This window comes from Myotis myotis, unplaced genomic scaffold, assembly GCF_014108235.1.
Source record: "Myotis myotis isolate mMyoMyo1 unplaced genomic scaffold, mMyoMyo1.p scaffold_m19_p_10, whole genome shotgun sequence".
Classification (NCBI taxonomy): Eukaryota; Metazoa; Chordata; class Mammalia; order Chiroptera; family Vespertilionidae; genus Myotis; species Myotis myotis.
The window spans coordinates 44,559,447-44,577,413 of record NW_023416314.1 but is presented as its reverse complement, the minus strand read 5'-3'; the positions used below and the strand labels follow the sequence as shown (position 1 = coordinate 44,577,413).

General features: G+C 39.0%; 1 protein-coding gene across 1 annotated transcript; it reads right to left on the bottom strand.

The window, feature by feature from the left end:
- Positions 1-8,021: 8,021 nt before the first annotated feature.
- Positions 8,022-8,972, bottom strand: LOC118663343 (olfactory receptor 2AG1). Its single transcript, XM_036322827.1, has one exon. It carries the CDS (start codon positions 8,970-8,972, stop codon positions 8,022-8,024), a length of 951 nt encoding a protein of 316 aa, XP_036178720.1.
- Between the last annotated feature and the right edge of the window lie 8,995 nt (positions 8,973-17,967).

The following is a 17,967-nucleotide window of genomic DNA, read 5'->3' as shown; positions in this document are numbered from 1 at the left end:
TACCAGACACATCATAATTATAATGCCAAAGGTTAAAGACAAAGGGAGAATTTTAAAAGCAGCAAGAGAAAAGCAGCTAGTTACCTACAAAGGAGCTCCCATAAGACTGTCAGCTAATTTCTCAATAGAAACTTTGCAGGCCAGAAGGAATGGCAAGAAATAAATGATAAAAACAAGGACCTCCAACCAAGATTACTTTAGCCAGCAAAGTTATCATTTAGAATAGAAGGGCATATAAAGAGCTTCTCAGACAAGAAAAAGCTAAAGGGGTTTATCATCATCAAAATAGTATTACAAAAAATATTAAATGGTCTTCTTTAATTACAACAAGAAAAATGATAAAATGTCAATAAATACATATCTATTAACAATTGCTTTAAATGCAAATGGATTAAATTTTCTGATCAAAAGACATACAGTGGCTGAATGGATAACAAAACAAGACATTTACATATGCTGTCTCCAAGAGACTCTCTTCAGATTGAAAGAGACACAGACTGAAAGTAAAGAAATGGAAATAAAACATTTCATGAAAATGGAAACAAGCAAAAAACACTGGGGTAGCAATACTTATACCAGACAAAATAGACTTTAAAACAAAGGTTATAACAAGACACAAAAAAGGACTCAGCAATTTCACCTCTGAGTATTTATCCAAAGAAAGCCAAAACACTAAAATGAAAGCACATATGCATCCATATGTTCATTGCAATATTATTTACAACAGCCAGGATATGGAAGCAACCTAAGTGTCAATAGGTGAATGGGTAAAGAAGAAGTGGCACATATATACAATGGAATATGACTTAGCCATAAAAAAGAATGAAATCTTGCTATCTGCAACAACATGGATAAACTTAGAAGGTTTTATACTGAGTGAAATGTCAGGCAGGGAAAGACTGACATTCCACAAATGCCATATGTGGAATCTAAAAAACAGAATAAACAAGTAGAACAGAAACAGACTCATAGATACAGAGACATTTTGGTACTTGCCAGAGAGGAGGGGAATTAGGAGGATGGGTGAAAAAGGTGAAGGGATTAAGAAGTCCAATTTGGTAGTTACAGAATAGTTATGGGGATGTAAAGTACAGCATAGGGAATATAGTCAATAATATTGTAATTACTATGTATGGTGTTAGGTAGGCACTAGGCTTATTGGGGTGATCATTTCATAAGGCATATAAATGTCTAATCAATGGGTTGTACACCTGAAACTAATATAATGTATAGTAACTGTAACATAATGTATGTTAACTGTAATTGAAAAATAAAAAAATGATTAAAAATTTAAAAAATAAAGCTGAAAAGTAAGTCAGAGTCTAAATTGAGAAATGCTTTGAATTGAATTCTAACAAATTGGCCCAGCATATAATCCTGAAAATGCTGAAGATTGATGAATTCATATGACAGTGATAGAAAATTTTCAGAAAAGGAGGGATGGGACACTGTTTTGTGCTGTAGTAAAGCATTTATGATGTAGACCATAGTTTTGCACATCATGACTCGAAATGATTCATAAGATGGGGTAGGGCAGATGATCTCAGGAACCTAAATTTGTAACAAGACCCAGTTGATTCTTAAGCACATTAAAAGTGTTATACTGCTTTTTAGGCAATGGAATGGCTTTTATGTAAAGTAATTATGTAATTACTTGCTTAATGTCTGACTCCTCCACTAGACTATAATTCCATGGCAATAAAGACCGACTCCTTTGTTGACTTCTGTATTACCACTTGTAGGATAGTGCCATCCACTGTTATAGCTCAAGAAATATCATTTTGAATAAATGAAAAAACCTAGAGTTTAGAAGAGAGATATTGACTGGAGAAATATATTTAGAAGTTTCCTGCAAGTGGGGTTTGACAAACCTAAGAACGTGTGCTGTGGGGCGCGACCACAGTGTTTTGGACAGGTTCAAGCCTTGGACTACTGAGAGGGCACTGTCCTCTCATTGCCACGTGCAAGTCCCAGTTTGAAGGGCAGAGCCCTCCCAGCACAATTATAGCCAACAGCTATAGTTGTAAGCTTGAGCTTGTGATCTGAATACGTGGCCCCATGTGCCTGAGTGATAGAGTTCAGGTGCATGTAGTGGAGTGGGACTGAAACCCACCAGAATGTTGTAAACAACTTGATCATGCCTTTACTTTGCCTCATGGCATCTGCTATAAAATACACAGCTTGTGGGCGTGGTCGCTGTCTCTCAGAAGCAGGGTCCCACCGAGACCCAGCTTTTCATTCTCTTGTCTGTCTTTTCTAAGCCGTTCATCACCCCCACTCAGGTTCACCCTTGGCCGAGCCGGCACGGCACAGTGTGCCAAAATTTTTATCCAGGAAATTAAGTGCATGCATTGCAATCTTGAAAGAATTCTACTAAAATGCAAGTGCCTGGTCCTGTTGCCAAGCATAAGGGTGGCAAAGATGGAGGCAATACATATGTTTTGTAAAAATATTCTAGTGTAATTCTGAAGTGCAATCCTGGATGAGATGTGATGTTGGAGAAAGATAGTGGGAAAGAATCTATGCCAGAACCTTGGAGTTACAAGTATTTCAAGGTGGATGAAGTGTAACCAATCAAGGTTGGAGCCGTAAGAATCAGAGAAGGAGAGGAGAATTGAATAAAGATGTGCCAGAGTGGTGAAATGAGAAGCCTTCCAGGAAAGATTTCTCAAATGGCTGAGTTTTATGTATTGATAAAGGACTATAGAACTTGTCAATTCAGTCTTTCTTTTTTTTTTTTTTACCTTTGCAAAGATTATTACAGCAGAATAACGGAATGACAGAGACTTTTAGAAAGCATACAGAATGCATTCCTAAGGAAGTGACTTCTAAGTTGAAAACCAAAAGGTGATAGAGCTAACCAGGTAAAGGTGTGCTGGGGTTAAGAGGCAGCAAGGCAGACTAAGCAGGGAGGACTACCTACAGCAGTGGTTCTCAACCTTGGCTGCACATTAGAATCACCTGGGAATCTTTTAAAATCCTGATTTCTGGGCCTCATCCTCTGGAAATTCTGTTTCTTTGTTATGGGGTGAGGCCACAACATTAGTAACAAAGAAACAGAATTTCCGGAGGGTGAGGCCCAGAAATCAGGATTATAAAAATGTTCCCAGGTGATTCTAATGTGCAGCCAAGGTTGAGAACCACTGACCTAAAGGTTTTTTTTTTTTTTTTGTTTGGTTTTTTTTTGTTTTTTTTTTTTTTACTAAGAGGCTTTCCTGCCAAAACAGGTTTGGCTCAGTGGATAGAGCGTCGGCTTGCGGACTGAAGGGTCCCAGGTTCGATTCCGGTCAAGGGCATGTACCTGGGTTGTGGGCACATCCCCAGTAGGGAGTGTGCAGGAGGCAGCTGATTGATGTTTCTCTCTCATCGATGTTTCTAACTCTCTATCTCTCTCCCTGCCTTTCTGTAAAAAATCAATAAAATGTATTTTTTTTTTAAAAAAAGAGGCTTTCCTCACCCCGACCATAATATATAGTCTCCTACGTTGTTTTCTATTTATAGTTCTAGTTTTCCTTTATATAAGGTAATGCTAGTTGCTATAATATAGGGATCAGCAAACTTTTTCTTTAAAGGACCAGATAATAAATACTTTTGGCTTTGTGGCCATACTGTCTCCATCACAACTACTCAACTCTATCACTGTAGTGGGGAAATAGACAATACAAAAATAAATGTGTTCCATCAAACCTTCATTTGTAAAAAAAAAGCATAGCCTCAGGGACATGTTTGCTGACCCCTGCTCTCACAGATAACTCTCAAATCTAGTGGCTCAACAGGTAGAAGTTTGTTTCATTTACATAAATTCTAGTTGGATCGACAAACATCACATCTGCTCACATGCCATTTATTAAAACTCAATCATATGGTCCCACATAAATACAGGGGAACAAGAGGGACATGAATCTGGAGTGGGGAGTCTGACATTAGGACTTTGTTTTTAACCATTAGATCGTTAAAATATCTGGAATTCATTTTAGGAGAATTTACATACGTGAGTTAGTATAATACATTTCCCCCTGAACATTTAACTATTTCTTTCTAATACCATGGCTAGTCATTTTCTCCACTAATTTCAAATGCTGCTCTAATATATACTAAATTTCAACATACATAAAGGCATATTTGTCAATTACATCACTAGTGGAGGATCAGCCTTTGATGGACAGTTGTGAAGGGGGAAAGCAGGGCATGAATGTGCAGTATATAGAGGGAAGATTTGAAGAGGTGAAGGTAGGAGGCTGCCCTTTCTTATTTCCCTTCCTTCCCCTTCTCACCCCATAGGAATAGAAACTTCCTTTCTATTCCAAGTGAAGTATGGAGTAAGGTCATCAGCGGAGACCAAAGGTGTGAAATAGTCACTTTAAGAAAGGAACTGAGACTGGGTTCAAGAAGTGCAGTAGTGTGCTGTGTTCTGGAAGGCATGGCTGAATATTGAAGAAAAAAAAAAAAAGCCCCAATTACACATTAATTTATTGTTGTCAAATATACTCACAATCAAATTACCTGTGAGCTTTTATGAAGCAGATAATAGAATCAGATACCTTCAGAAAGAGTAAAGAGAATGGAGCTAGAACTGAATAGCCAAGAAATGTAGCTTAATACTGTGTCTGTGAAAACATAATATGTGATGAAAGAAATAGAAGTTAACAGAAAAGGGAAGGATTATTTTAAAATATCAATAGAAAAGGCAACTTTGACAACAAAGTTAAAAACTCACCATATCAAGATGAATTTATTATAAAAGTTAAATGCAAATTGTAAAATGATTAAGAAAAATAAAATATATAAATTTAAATATATAAAATATATTCTACCATCAAAAGGTAGAATAGAAAATTACATCCTAACAGTAAAATCACTGAAAGAAAACAAGATAAGGTGGGTAGATTTCACAACACAAATATTTTTAATACTTCTCTGTCCAAAAATCCTTATCATGGAGATACTGAAAAGTCAAATAACAAATAAATTTGAAAAAAAGTTTTTACCATAAATATAACAAAGTGTTGGCATCCTTAGTCTGTAAAGAACAACAACTCAATAAGAAATATTCTAAATAAATGAATTATGCAAAATAAAACAATAGATTTAAATGTTAAGCCTAATAAAAGAGTAAAGACTATTTACTTGTTAAATTTAACATGGGAAAGGTGTGGTGGGTTAAAGTACACTTACATATTGCTGGTAAAAATGCAAAATGTTTAACATTTTAAAAAATCGATATCTTTTTATATTAAGAATATTACATAGATTTGACCTTGATTCTAAAATTCTACTCAAAAATTTATTCTAAGGGGAAAATATTACTTATACACCTAAGAGATTAACATTGTTTTTATACATACACATACACACACACCATCACTATTAAATTTACAATAGTGATGAAATAGCTAATTCTATTACAAAGCATCCATATGATGTAATGTTTTGTTAACACATAAAAGTGTTTTCAAGGCTATTTATTCATGTAGGAGTTAAGGTTTATTAAATACTCATTATATGCCATGTGCTGTTCTATTTTTTTCTATCCTCACCCCAGGATATGTTTTTATTGATTTTAAGAGAGAGAGAGGAAAGGGGGGGAGGAAAAGGTGTAAGAGAGCAACATTAATCAGTTGCCTCCTGGATGGGTCCTGACCAGGGATCTAAGCACAATGTAGGTACATGCCCTGACCAGGAATCGAACCTGAAACCTTTTGGTGCACAGGACCCCGTTCCAATCAACTGAGCCACTCAGCCAGGGCACCAGGTTCTAAAATGCCTTGCATTTATGTCTACGAACTTATTTAATCCTCACAATAACTATGAAGTGGGCCTTACTATTACTGCCAAATTACAGTATTAAATGTGCAGACTAAGGTCCAGAGAGCTTAAGTAACTTGCTCAAAATTATATTCAGTGGTCCCCCCTTATTCTCAGGGGATAGGACCCCCAGTGGGTGTCTGAAACTGGATAATACCAAACCCTGTGAATTAGGCTCAGAGATTCACAACAACAACTAATAATGAAAGAGAACAATGACCTGTAATCAAAGTTACGTGAATGTGGTCTCTCTTTCAAAACATATTGTACTGTACTCACCCTGCTTCCCGTGATGATGATAGAGGATAACATTGCTTACCTGGAGAACTTGCGCCTTCTCACTTAGAGGAAGCATTTTACAGCTTCTCTTTAGCATATCCAAACTGCCACAATCGCCACTCTTGAGCTTTGGGGCCATAACGAATAAAATGAGGATTACTTGAGCACCAGCATCGCGATATCAGGAGGTCGATCTGACCACCGCGAGGGCTACTCAGTGAATAGTTGGTGGAGCCTGTGCGGCGAGGAGAGGCTGGAGGAAGGCGTGGTTCTCGTCCTGGGAAGGTCAGCGCGAGATTTCATCATGCTCCTCACAATGAGGTGCCGTTTAAAACGTATGAATTATTCCTGGGATTTTCCGTTTAAATATTTTCAGGCCATGATTAACCCTGGGTAACTGAAACCGCAGAAAGCCAAACTGCAGAGAAGGGCTGGGGGGACGGCTGTATAAGTAAGTGTGGAGTGTACTGAATTCAAAGCCCGGTACTCTGACCCTGACCCCGGGTTCTTTGTCACTGCTCTATGCTGCCACCATATAATGCAGAGGGGAAAATCACTAGATATTAATAGGCGAAAAAATATTTTACATGCACAAAGCAACTCAGGAAAATGCATGCCTGCATTAAAAAGGGAAGGAAATGCATCTAAATATGTGTAGAGATTATCTCTCCGTAGGAGATTTCAGTTGGCTTTTGCCTACTTCTAGTATTCTTAATGTTATTAATATTTGAAAAAGAACTTTTAGTGTTAAAGATAGACTAATGTTTTATTATTGAAAAAAAGAAAATGTTAGCAAATTTGCAAAAAAAATGCAGTATTCTAAAAAATTCTGCCACTTACATGAGCCATGTTATTTTGAAGCTTCAAAACAACTCACAACTTTTGTTTAAATGTTTTCAAACCTATAAACAAATTGTAGTAGCAGGCATACTTAAGCTACCAGGAAATGAATATAAATTCATTATGTTGACCCCTTGTTTTTCAGAACAAACACACAGACACATCCACGCACATTAAGCATATGAGCCCTTCGCAAATGTAGGGAGATTTCAAGACAACCTTAAGAAAATGGGAAAGCAGTTTTGTTTTGTGTCTGTGTTAAAGCATAGTTATTTACCGTGGACCTTGCTGATGAGCTGCCTTAACTTTTTATTTTATTCATTTCAGTAATATTTGGATTCAGAGTAATATAAAAACATCTCCATGCCAAAAACAAACAAAAAGACAAACAAAAATCACCTGTTGGAGTATGCAGGTGGGGAAGTTTCCATAATAGCTGATGTTTGGAAAAGGGAGTGAACGTGAAGCAAATACATGCAAACTACTGCTACTTTGGGCATTAAATGAGGCTGCCTACGTGATCTTTAACAGGGTCAGTTAGTCTAAAATTTGCATAAATCTTAAGGTTCCCTCCCCTGATGTATGAGTCTTGCTTAGGCCTCCATTTGAAACTTTCTTTTCTTTGGGGCTAATGTTGGTCTGTTTGGACTCCCAAGGTTAGATGTCACATCCCAGTTGGCAAAGGCCCCTAGATCTTTTAAATGCAGTAGTTACCTGGGAAAATACCGAGTACATTTTTAACAGGGTATGACTTATACCTTCTAAGTAGCCTCACGGAAAGAAGATTTATTTTTTTTAAATTTTGTTTTATTGCTTAAAGTATTACAAAGAGTATTACATATGTCTCCTTTTTTCCCCCCTTGACATTCCCCTGGCCTCCCCTACCCCACAGTGTCTTGTGTCTATTGGTTATGCTTATATGCATGCATACAAGTCCTTCGATTGATCTCTTACCCACCCCCCACCCCCCCAAAAAAAGAGCAGTTGACAAGTCAAGTTCTACTCTGCACTGTGGTGTTTCTATCGTGATTATCTGACTCTCTCAGAAATCTGAGTTTGATGATGAATAAATTTCAGAATCAAGCCATGATCCCTCCCTAGAAGGTGGGGTGTGTCCTCAGCATGTATTTCCCCATGACCCTCCTCAAGGCCCCCATGACCTCCTTATTCCTCAAGCTGTAGATGAGGGGGTTCAAGGCTGGAGTGACAATTGTGTAGAAAACGGAGATGATGTTGTCCTGCTTGGGGCTGTGCAGAGAACTGGGCAGGATGTACATGAACGTGGCAGCTCCATAGAACATCCCGACCACAGTCAGGTGGGAAGAACAGGTGACTAGGGCTTTCTGCCTCCCCTCATTTGAGGGCATGTGGAGCACAGTGAATAGGATTAGTGTGTAGGAGACCAGGATAGCAACAAGAGGGGGCATCAGGAAGGTCACACCCATCACATACACCATGAGCTCGTATCTGGAGGTATCTGCACAGGCCAACTTCAGCAGAGGAGGGATCTCACAAAGCAGGTGCCTGATCATCCGGGCTTTGCAGAAGGGATAGTGCATGGTATACATGGTATATACAAAGGCACTCAGGGATGCAAGAATCCAGGATGTGGCCACCATGAGCCAGCAGACCCTTGTACTCATGAGGACCATGTAGTTCAGAGGATGACAAATGGCCACATACCTGTCATAGGCCATGAAGGCCAGTAGGAGGTCCTCTGCACCACCCAGAGTCAGTGCCAGAAACATCTGAAGGGCACAGCCCCCAAAGGAGATGGTGTTTTCACTGCGAAGGAAATCCACTAGGGCCTTGGGAGTGACAACAGACGTGAAGAGGAGGTCCATGAGTGAGAGCTGCCCAAGCAGGAGGTACATGGGCACGTGGAGCCGGGTGTCCATTGTGATGACCAGGAGCAGCAGGCCATTGCTGGTCAGCGCCAACATGTACAGAATTGTGATGATGGCACAGAGCAGCTCAGGAGACTCACTGTCCTTCAGAATCCCCATCAATATGAAGCCACTTCCAAGGGTGGAGTTCCAGTGCTCCATTCTGTGCTGTTTCTTCAGTTTCCTAGAACCAAATAGATTCTTGGAAAAATTTTGCTAAAATGATCCCTTAGTTTTGTAATATCAAAGGCCCCTTAGATGGCCAACATGAATCCAATGAGATTCACTGGTAACTGACTTTACCGCTTAATCTCTCAGTTTCTGACTCTTTTCATTGTATTTTGATAAGGAACCATCTAATAGGTATCACAGCAATAGCCAAACGTTAAGAGGTCACTACATAAATATATTATTCAGTCATCAAACATGAACATATATCCTTCCAGAAAGATTAAATCATCTCCCTCTTAATAGAAAGCTATATTCTGTCCCTCCATGCCCTTGATTATCCTTGGACCTATCTTATAACGTCAGATTAATGATTTAAATACCCAGTTAGTGTTCTGCCTAGACCTGCTGTGAATATTAAATTCTAAAGCAGGTACAAAAATAGGTTTGAATAAAGCACTTTCACTTCTTTTTTGCATATAATTTATGTCCATTTGTTTTCATCACTCAAGGCTGTAGGTACAAACCTCACTGGAAGAGCTAATTAATGTGTGTCCACTTTAGTCACCTCACCTGACTGAGAGAGAAGACTTTAAGACTATCCCAGACTAGAAGATGGTGTGTTTGAGTTGCTACTGCTTTTAGAGTTAATCCTTGAGGATCAATGCAAACATAGGTGCTTTTTAAAAACAAGTCATGATAAAATGTGACCTGGGAGAACTCAGAAATATGATAACAGATGAGGCCCTGCCAAGGAAGATCAGAGTGTTTATGTTGGAAAAACTGGTGAAAGGTATAGGCAACAAGAGAGTATATATGTATTTTGACATTTACTTGTTTTTATTGGCCTCGTCTGAGTCCACAAGATTTTAATGGTAAAAAGTATTTGAGCATATGAAAGGCATATCATCTGCACTTAGATGGACCTCTGGAGGCATGTGTTGTCAGAGAGGTGCAAGTATACCTTATCAGAGGCAAGCAAAGACCATGGGATCTAAGGACAGGTACTGATACTTTGTCAGGAAAAAGATACCCAAGCCTGGCATATAGCACAGACTCATCATTGTCATTGATTCCAATTCCTGGTTAGGGCATCAAGAATAGAGGGTATTGGAAAGGACTGTAGAGCCCAAAGCACTAGAGAAAATGAAAGACAGAATAGCTTAGTTCTTGGGCTTTGTTTTGCAACAACATAACTGGAGGCTGCACACTTTCCTGAGAAAAGAATCATGACTCTTACCTCAGACTGTGAGAAACCCAGCTGGTTGACCATGCGGACTGCCCTATTGTTGTTTTAAGGTCAGGAATGTTCCTGTAGAAATGGGAAAGGAAGACAGGGATTTTCTATCAGCATCCAGTTGGTTTCATTTTTGCGAAGTTGGGCGAAGAGTCTGAGGAGTCTGACCAATGTCGGTATCAGGCCTTTCTGTGCCTTCTGTTCCTCAGCAGGTCTTCTCTAAGTGACGCAGTAGACACAGACAGAGAGCTGATGCAGTTCTCGAGTAGTTTCTATGGAGCAAGAAGATGGCTTTCCTACTCTCACACCTGTGGAGAATTAGGAGAAACTGCTTCTGTCATGCAGTTTTCCAGATAAAGAAACCATCCAGTTTTGGAGCAGTTGTCAGACTGAGTTCTTGGGTCTTGCTGCTCAGATGTTCATTTACTGGTGCTACAATCTGAGAGCAAAGATGAAGGCAGCAGGAATCTGGAGGAAGTACATATTGGGAGCTGCCTAAGGGAGACCATGCCATGCCTGGCCTCCTTGTCCCTGGGGCCAACAGCGAGCTGGAGCCCTGTCCTGGGGGAGGCTGCTCTGTCTGCTTATCCCATGACCCAACCTCTTCTACTCTATTCTACCCCTACCTTCAGAGGGACTTATTTTCTCAGATGAAATGGCCTCCCCTGGAAATGCTGGTCCAGGAAACAGAATATTAATGAATCCTCTTGGGCATGTTTCCTGGACTAGTATCCCTGCACTCTCCTCTCACTAAATTTGTCTTTATCCAAATCACCAATTTATGTGCTTTATCTAAGACATTTAAGATACAAGTTAATAAAGGATTTTATAAATCCTTTGTAAGGTTTAAAACCAAGTTATTTGTATTTATTTATTTTACAGAGGGGTTGAAATAAAGGGCTTAGGGAATACAGCAGCAATAAATGAAAAGTATCTTTATGATCTTTGGGCAGATAAGAATCTTGAACAAGACACAAAAAATACTAAGTTGAAAGGAAAAATTGATGAATTAGACTACATTAACATTTGAAACTTTTGTCTATCAAAAGTAAGTGAAATGACAAGATATAAGCTACAAGAATATATTTGCAACATGTATAATCAACAAAGATTTTGTATAAAAATGCACATAAAATGTCTGCAAATAGATTTTTAAAAGATACAAAGCAACAGAAAAATGGAGAATAGCATGAAATAGACATTTTACAGAATAGGACCAAATTGTGAATAAAATGATTAAAATTCTTTACAATTAGTGAAATAATGTTAAAGTCCTTGGTAAGATAGCATTTCTGCTCACCAGGTTGGTAAAAATGAAGGTGTTTGATAACTACTGGTAGTAAGGATGTGGAGTCTTGGGCATACATAGACACTTCTGATGGGAGTAAAACTTGATGCAACCATGTTGGGAAATACTTTGGTGCCAGTTTCTGAATCTGAACATTTGCATGTGTCATGGGCCAGCAGTTCCACTTCTATTGATGTTGATTTAGAGAAACTCTTGCTCATGAGTCCCAATGCTTCTTGCTCATAGGAGCATTGAATATAAAAATAAAAACCTAGGAACAAACCCAGTGTCTTTCAACAGGAAAATATATGTTATAGACTGAATTGTATCCCAGCAAAATCTGTATGTTGAAGCCTTAACCCTCAATATGTCTATATTTGGAGATAGGGTCTTTAGGAGGGTATTATGGTTAAATAAGGTTATGAGTATGGGGCTCTAATCCTGCAAGACTGCTGTCCTTATAAGAAGAGGAAGAGCTATCAGGGCTGTGCTTGCACAGTCAAAACCCATGTGAAGGCAGAGAGTGAGAAGACAGCCATCTCTTTTGCCAGGAGAAAAGGTTTCACCAGGAACCAACCCTACTAGCACCTTGATCTTGAACTTCCAGCTTTCAGAACTGTTAGAAAATAAGTTTCTGTTGTTTAAGCACCCTGGTCTATGGTATGTTGTATGGCAGCCCAAGCGGACTAATACATAAACCATTTGTGATTTTATATATATATATATATACATATATATATATATATATATACATATATATATGTATATATATATATATGTATATATATATAATATATAAAATATATAAAATACACACACTAGAGGCCCACTGCATGAAATTCATGCACTCGGGGCAGTGGGGGCAGGTCCCCAGCCTGGCCTGTGTCCTCTCACAGTGTGGGAGCCCCACGATTGATCTCCCCAAAGAGGTGGGCCCCATTCACCTATCCAGGGCTCCTCGATGGATAGCTCCAAAGAGCTAGGCCAGAGCGGGGCCACCTCCACGCTGCCTCTGCGGCTCCACGAAGAACCGCCAGGACCTGCCTCCATGGCTCTGCACAGTGCCACCAGGACTCGCCTCTGCCCATCCACGCATGCCTCGCTGCGCACACAGCCCCGCCCACCTGTGCATGCCACTGCGCATGCAGCCTCCTGGTGAAGGATTGTTATGGTTTGAAGGCATCATGGCTTGAGGGCGTGAGGACCACATAGGCTTTTATTAGTACAGATGCAATCAAACATTATACAGCAACAAAAATGAATAAACAACTACATCCCACAAGGGAATGAATCATAAGAAACATATTTAGCCCTAACTGGTTTGGTCAGTAGAGCGTCGACCTGCAGACTGAAAGGTACCAGGTTCGATTCCGGTCAAGGGCATCTACCTTGGTTGTGGGCACATCCCGAGTAAGAGATGTGCAGGAGGCAGCTGGTCGATGTTTCTCTCTCATCGATGTTTCTAACTCTCAATCCCTCTCCCTTCCTCTCTGCAAAAAATCAATAAAATATATTTAAAAAAAGAAACATATTTACTGATAATGTCAAATCATAAAGAACTTTATTCACACTATATCATTTTTATAAATATTAAAAATAAAAGATAATGTAGTATTTAGGGGCATATGCATATGGGTTAAGACTAATTATTTTAAAGCAAGGGACTAATGAACATATAGTTCGCGATAGTGGAAAGACTAAAGAATAAGATGAAGATACTCATAAAGAAACAATGGCATTGTCAATGCTCTAGTTTTTAAGTCAGGTAATGTCCTCTCACTAAATTAGCTTGGAGACCCTACATTTTTAACCCACCTTAGGGGAGGCACTGAGGGCCCATTTCTAAATTGCTGACAACAAACCAGGAAGCAAGTGCCCCTTTCATGATTTGCCCTCTACCCCAGACCTTAAGATAGATTTTGTGGCACCTGTGAAACATTCTTTCTACCTCCTCCCCTTCCCATGGCCTCCTTTGTGACCCTTTTAGCCTAAACTAGTTCCAGTTCAATATGCCTGCACTCTATGGAATCTGTAATTACAAGATCTTCACTTCATTGACCTTTTATAACCCAGTGTGGCCTGTACATGAATATGGGTTCCTGGTGGTAGTGTTGTCTGCCACCAGTGATACTTGAAGAGAGAGTGGACAATTTTTGTAAGTATTGAGCAAGAAAAAATAAGAAGAAATACACATGATACTGAAGTGTTAGAATGTCAACATTAAAGAAAATATTTTAAACCTTCCTAGAGATAAAAGAGAGATTACCCACTAATAAAGACAATTAGATGTTAGTGGACTTTTCAATGGTAGTAATAAGATAAGAGAAAAAATCTTCAAAAGTGTTGAGGTAATATAATTGCACACCTAGAATTTTATGCACAGGTAATCATCATTAAAAAGTGAGGACAGCCCTGGGTGGTGTGCTAAGTGGTTAGAGCGTCGGCCCACACATTGAAGGGTCTCAGGTTCGATTCCTAGTCAAGGGCACATACCTGGGTTGCAGATTCAATCCCAGCCCCGGTCAGGGCATGTGCAGGAGGCAACCAATTGATGTGTCTCTCTCACATCAATGTTTTTTTTCTCTCTCTTTCCCTTTCCCTCCCTTCCTTCCACTCTCTAAAAATCAGTGGAAAAAATATCTTCAGGGGAGAAACAACAACAAAAAGTGAAGACAGATTAAAAACAAAAACTGAAAGAATTTATTGCTAACAGCCCTGGGTAAATATTTCAGCAAGAAGAAAAGTAATGCCTAGGGGATGTATATAATACAGGGAGCAATGATAGAGAAATTGGTTCAGTGAATAAGTTGACAAGTTTAATTGAGAAAGAATAAACATATTTGCATTGTAAAAGATTAAAATTAAATTCTTGACAAAAATAACAAGGTGGAAATGGGATTTTTCTCTGGGTACTTAAAGAAGGCTTCAGAAACAGAATATTAAAATCTTCATGTTCATTTATCTAAAATGATCATATCCTCTATTTTTATTACTTATTAAGGTATAATATACAAATATCAAAACTCAATTTTTTTAGATTACAGTTCCAGTTATGACAAATGTATCTAGTCACGTAACCACCACCAAAATTAACATATAGAAGTTTCATCAAACCCAAAATTTCTCTGGCGTCTTTTTGTAATCATCTCCTGTCCTCAACCAAGAGGATCAGTTTATTGCCATGGTCTTTTCCAGGATGCCGTATAAATGGTATCATACATTTTGAGTCTAGCTTCTTTCACTTAGAATAATATTTTTGAGATCCATCCACATTCTGGTGTCTATTAGTAGTCTGTTCCCATTTGTTGCTGAGTAGTATCCAATTGTATGGATGTATCGTAGTTTGTTTATCTACTCACCAGTTGAAGGACATTTGTGTTTTTTCCAGTTTTTGTTGATTATGAAAAAAGCCATTATAAAAATTTCCATTCATGTGGAAATTTTTAAGCGAACATAAATTGTCCATTCACTTGGATAAATACCTCAGAATGGATTTGCTCAGTTGTATGGTAAATGTATGTTTAAGATGATTGAAATTGCCAAACTTTTCCATAGTGACTGAACCATTTTTCTTTCTCAATTTCATTCTCATTTTGCATTTTATTAAGCTGTAAGATATAGTCTCTTTAAATTCTGGTTCAAAATGAATGAAGTATTGCCTGAAGCCTTAAATTTCAAGTCTTCACAATTAGCATTTCAATAAAAAAGAGGAGTTTGGGTAAATGAGCAAGATCATTTATGCAAGTAATGAAGGAGGTGCAATTCCAGACAAAATGTCATGTAGGGACATACACGCACACATGCTTAGAGTTGGACACTAAAAATATGAATGACAATTAAATCCTGTCTAGTTAGCAACGCTGAAAGTATACTTACAAAATTGTTTAAAATATTTTTGAGATATGTGGATCATAAAGATTTATTGTATCTCCTTTGGAATGTACCAAGAACTTTATGCTCTTTGGTCATCAGAGGCAATGCTATTAAGACTCACATTTGTTATGTTATAAAATATATTCACCATTTTCTTTTTCAGATAGATGAGTCATAACCCTTTGTTTTGTTTCTTCTTCATTTGTTCATGTCAAAGTATAATTTTCAAAAGCTAAAAATATGATGCATAGAAACATAAAATGATATATTTCTTAACTTCATAAGATAAGAAAGCTGATTCAAAAAGCATTTGAGAAATAAGAATTTATATATTTCATCAGAAAATTTATTTTTAAATGCTAGAAATAAGACCATCAGGTTGAAAAAAAAAGAAAGATCATCAGGTTAAATGCAAAGTTGGTTGAGGTTCTAGAGGACAATTAATTGCAAACCTTGTGGTTAATGGTTTATATTTCTTACTATTGAGAAATAATTTGCAGGTCTACAAGGTACAGGGCCACACACTAACAGGTGACTTTAAAAGTCTGCAGCTTTGATTAATAGTAAGCAGCAAGGCAAAATAATGGTACATCTCCTAGAAAATTACAAAACCATGGGTGAGCCCACCAAATTCTGTTCCCATTTATTGCTGAGTGGCAGACACAAAGATGGACTGCCCAGCTCCTCCTCTAAGGAAGCACTTGCGACCAGTTCATGGGGATGTAGTCAACAGACAACTTCCAACTCTTAGGGTGTGTCTTAGCTGCAGAGAGCATCTCCCCTGGGTCAATCAGTATCCCATGACCATACTAGGTCAGTGGTTGGCAAACTGCGGCTCAGCAAACTGCATCTCGTGAGCCACATGTGGCTCTTTGGCCCCTTCAGTGTGGCTCTTCCACAAAATACCGGCTCTTCCACAAAATACCGACTTCTACGCATGGGCCACAAAGTTTCAATTGCACTGTATGTGCGCGCCTGGACGTGGTATTTTGTGGAAGAGCCACATTGAAGGGGCCAAAGAGCCGCATGTGGCTCGCAAGCCACGGTTTGCTGACCATGGCACTAGGTGATGACATTGTAAAAATTCAGCCTGGTGCATTATAAAAATTCTGACTGACAATTCTCCCTCTAGAGTGTTCCACCAAGTTGGCCAAGATTTGCTGAGCTTATATTGCAATGTTTAATTTTCTATATGCCCAATCCTGTTTCCTCCCCCTTATTTGACAGATATTAATTCTTAATAAACATCTTACACACACTGCAAATCCCATCTCAGTGTGTGCTTCTGGAGAATCAACTTGTGACAAGCTATGGTTCAATATGACTGGTCTGGATTGTGCCACTCAAAAGATCCAGCAAAACTGATGATTACGCCCTGGCCAGTGTGGCTCAGTTGGTTGGAGCTTTGACCCATGCACCCAAAGGTCGATTCCCTGTCAGGGCACATGCCCAAGTTGTGGGTTTGATCCCCTGTCAGGGTGTGAACAGAAGGCAATCAATCAGTTTCTCTCTCACATTGAGGTTTCTGTCTCTCCCTCTCTCTTCCTCTCTTTCTCAAATCAAGTAAACAAACAAACAAAAAACTGGTGATTATGATAGAAAACTTATTGAGAGCTTACTATTTACAGGCAATTTTTAAGCACTTTATATATATAAACTCTTAATCCTCACAACAACTCTATAAGTTAGGTACTATTTTTAACCACATTTTACAGATGAAAATTTGAGTAAGAAAGAGTTAAAAAGTAGCTCAACATTTTAGTTAGTAAGTGGTAGAGCTGGGAATAAAATCCAGGTAGTCTCGCTCCAAAATCATGACCATACTCTAGTGTGTGTTTTTTTTAAACTATTGGCCCGGTGAACCGGCGGGGAGGGGGGGTCCTTCAGCCCGGCCCCCACCCCCTCCAATCTGGGACTCCCTGGGGGATGCCAGACTGCTGGCTTAGGCCCGATCCTGCACCAGCAGTCGGACATCCCTCTTGCAATTCAGGACCGCTGGCTCTTAACCACTCACCTGCCTGCCTGATTGCGAGAGGGAAACCGGCAGTCTGACATCCCCCAAGGAGCCCCAGACCAGAGAGGGTGCAGGCCAGGCCGAGGGACCCCCTCCCCCCAGTGAGTCCACTGGGCCTCTAGTTTTAGTATATGTGCTGCCGAAGCGAGCACTCTAGTGTTTGTTTTAATCCTAACGTAGGCGTTTGCACCAAAAGTTCAATCTGATAGGTAGACTTAACAGTTTTGCTCAGTAGTAATTAAGATAGAAATAACAAATTTGTACTGTTGTGGAGGCAAGGACCTTCTTGTTAGGGAGTAGTAAGATAAAAAGAGAAAACCAGGATTATATATTGATTTTTACCTCGATCAAGTGTGAAAATAATAATGTTGTCTTTTTATAACAAGAGAAATTCTGGGAAGAACAAATTTTAGGGGCATGGACCAAGCATTACATTTTGGATTAAATGGGAAATGCTTAAGGCATCAAGGCAAAGAGGTTACATCAGCAGCTAGCTAAATGAGTTTGGGCTTCAGAAGAGGTCACATCACTCGGAGTGAATGTAGATGGAATTTAAATCCATGAAATGACCTTACCA

Bases quoted from the DNA above. Each gene is read 5' to 3' on its own strand.
- LOC118663343 (XM_036322827.1), bottom strand. From the start codon at position 8,972: ATGGAGCACTGGAACTCCACCCTTGGAAGTGGCTTCATATTGATGGGG.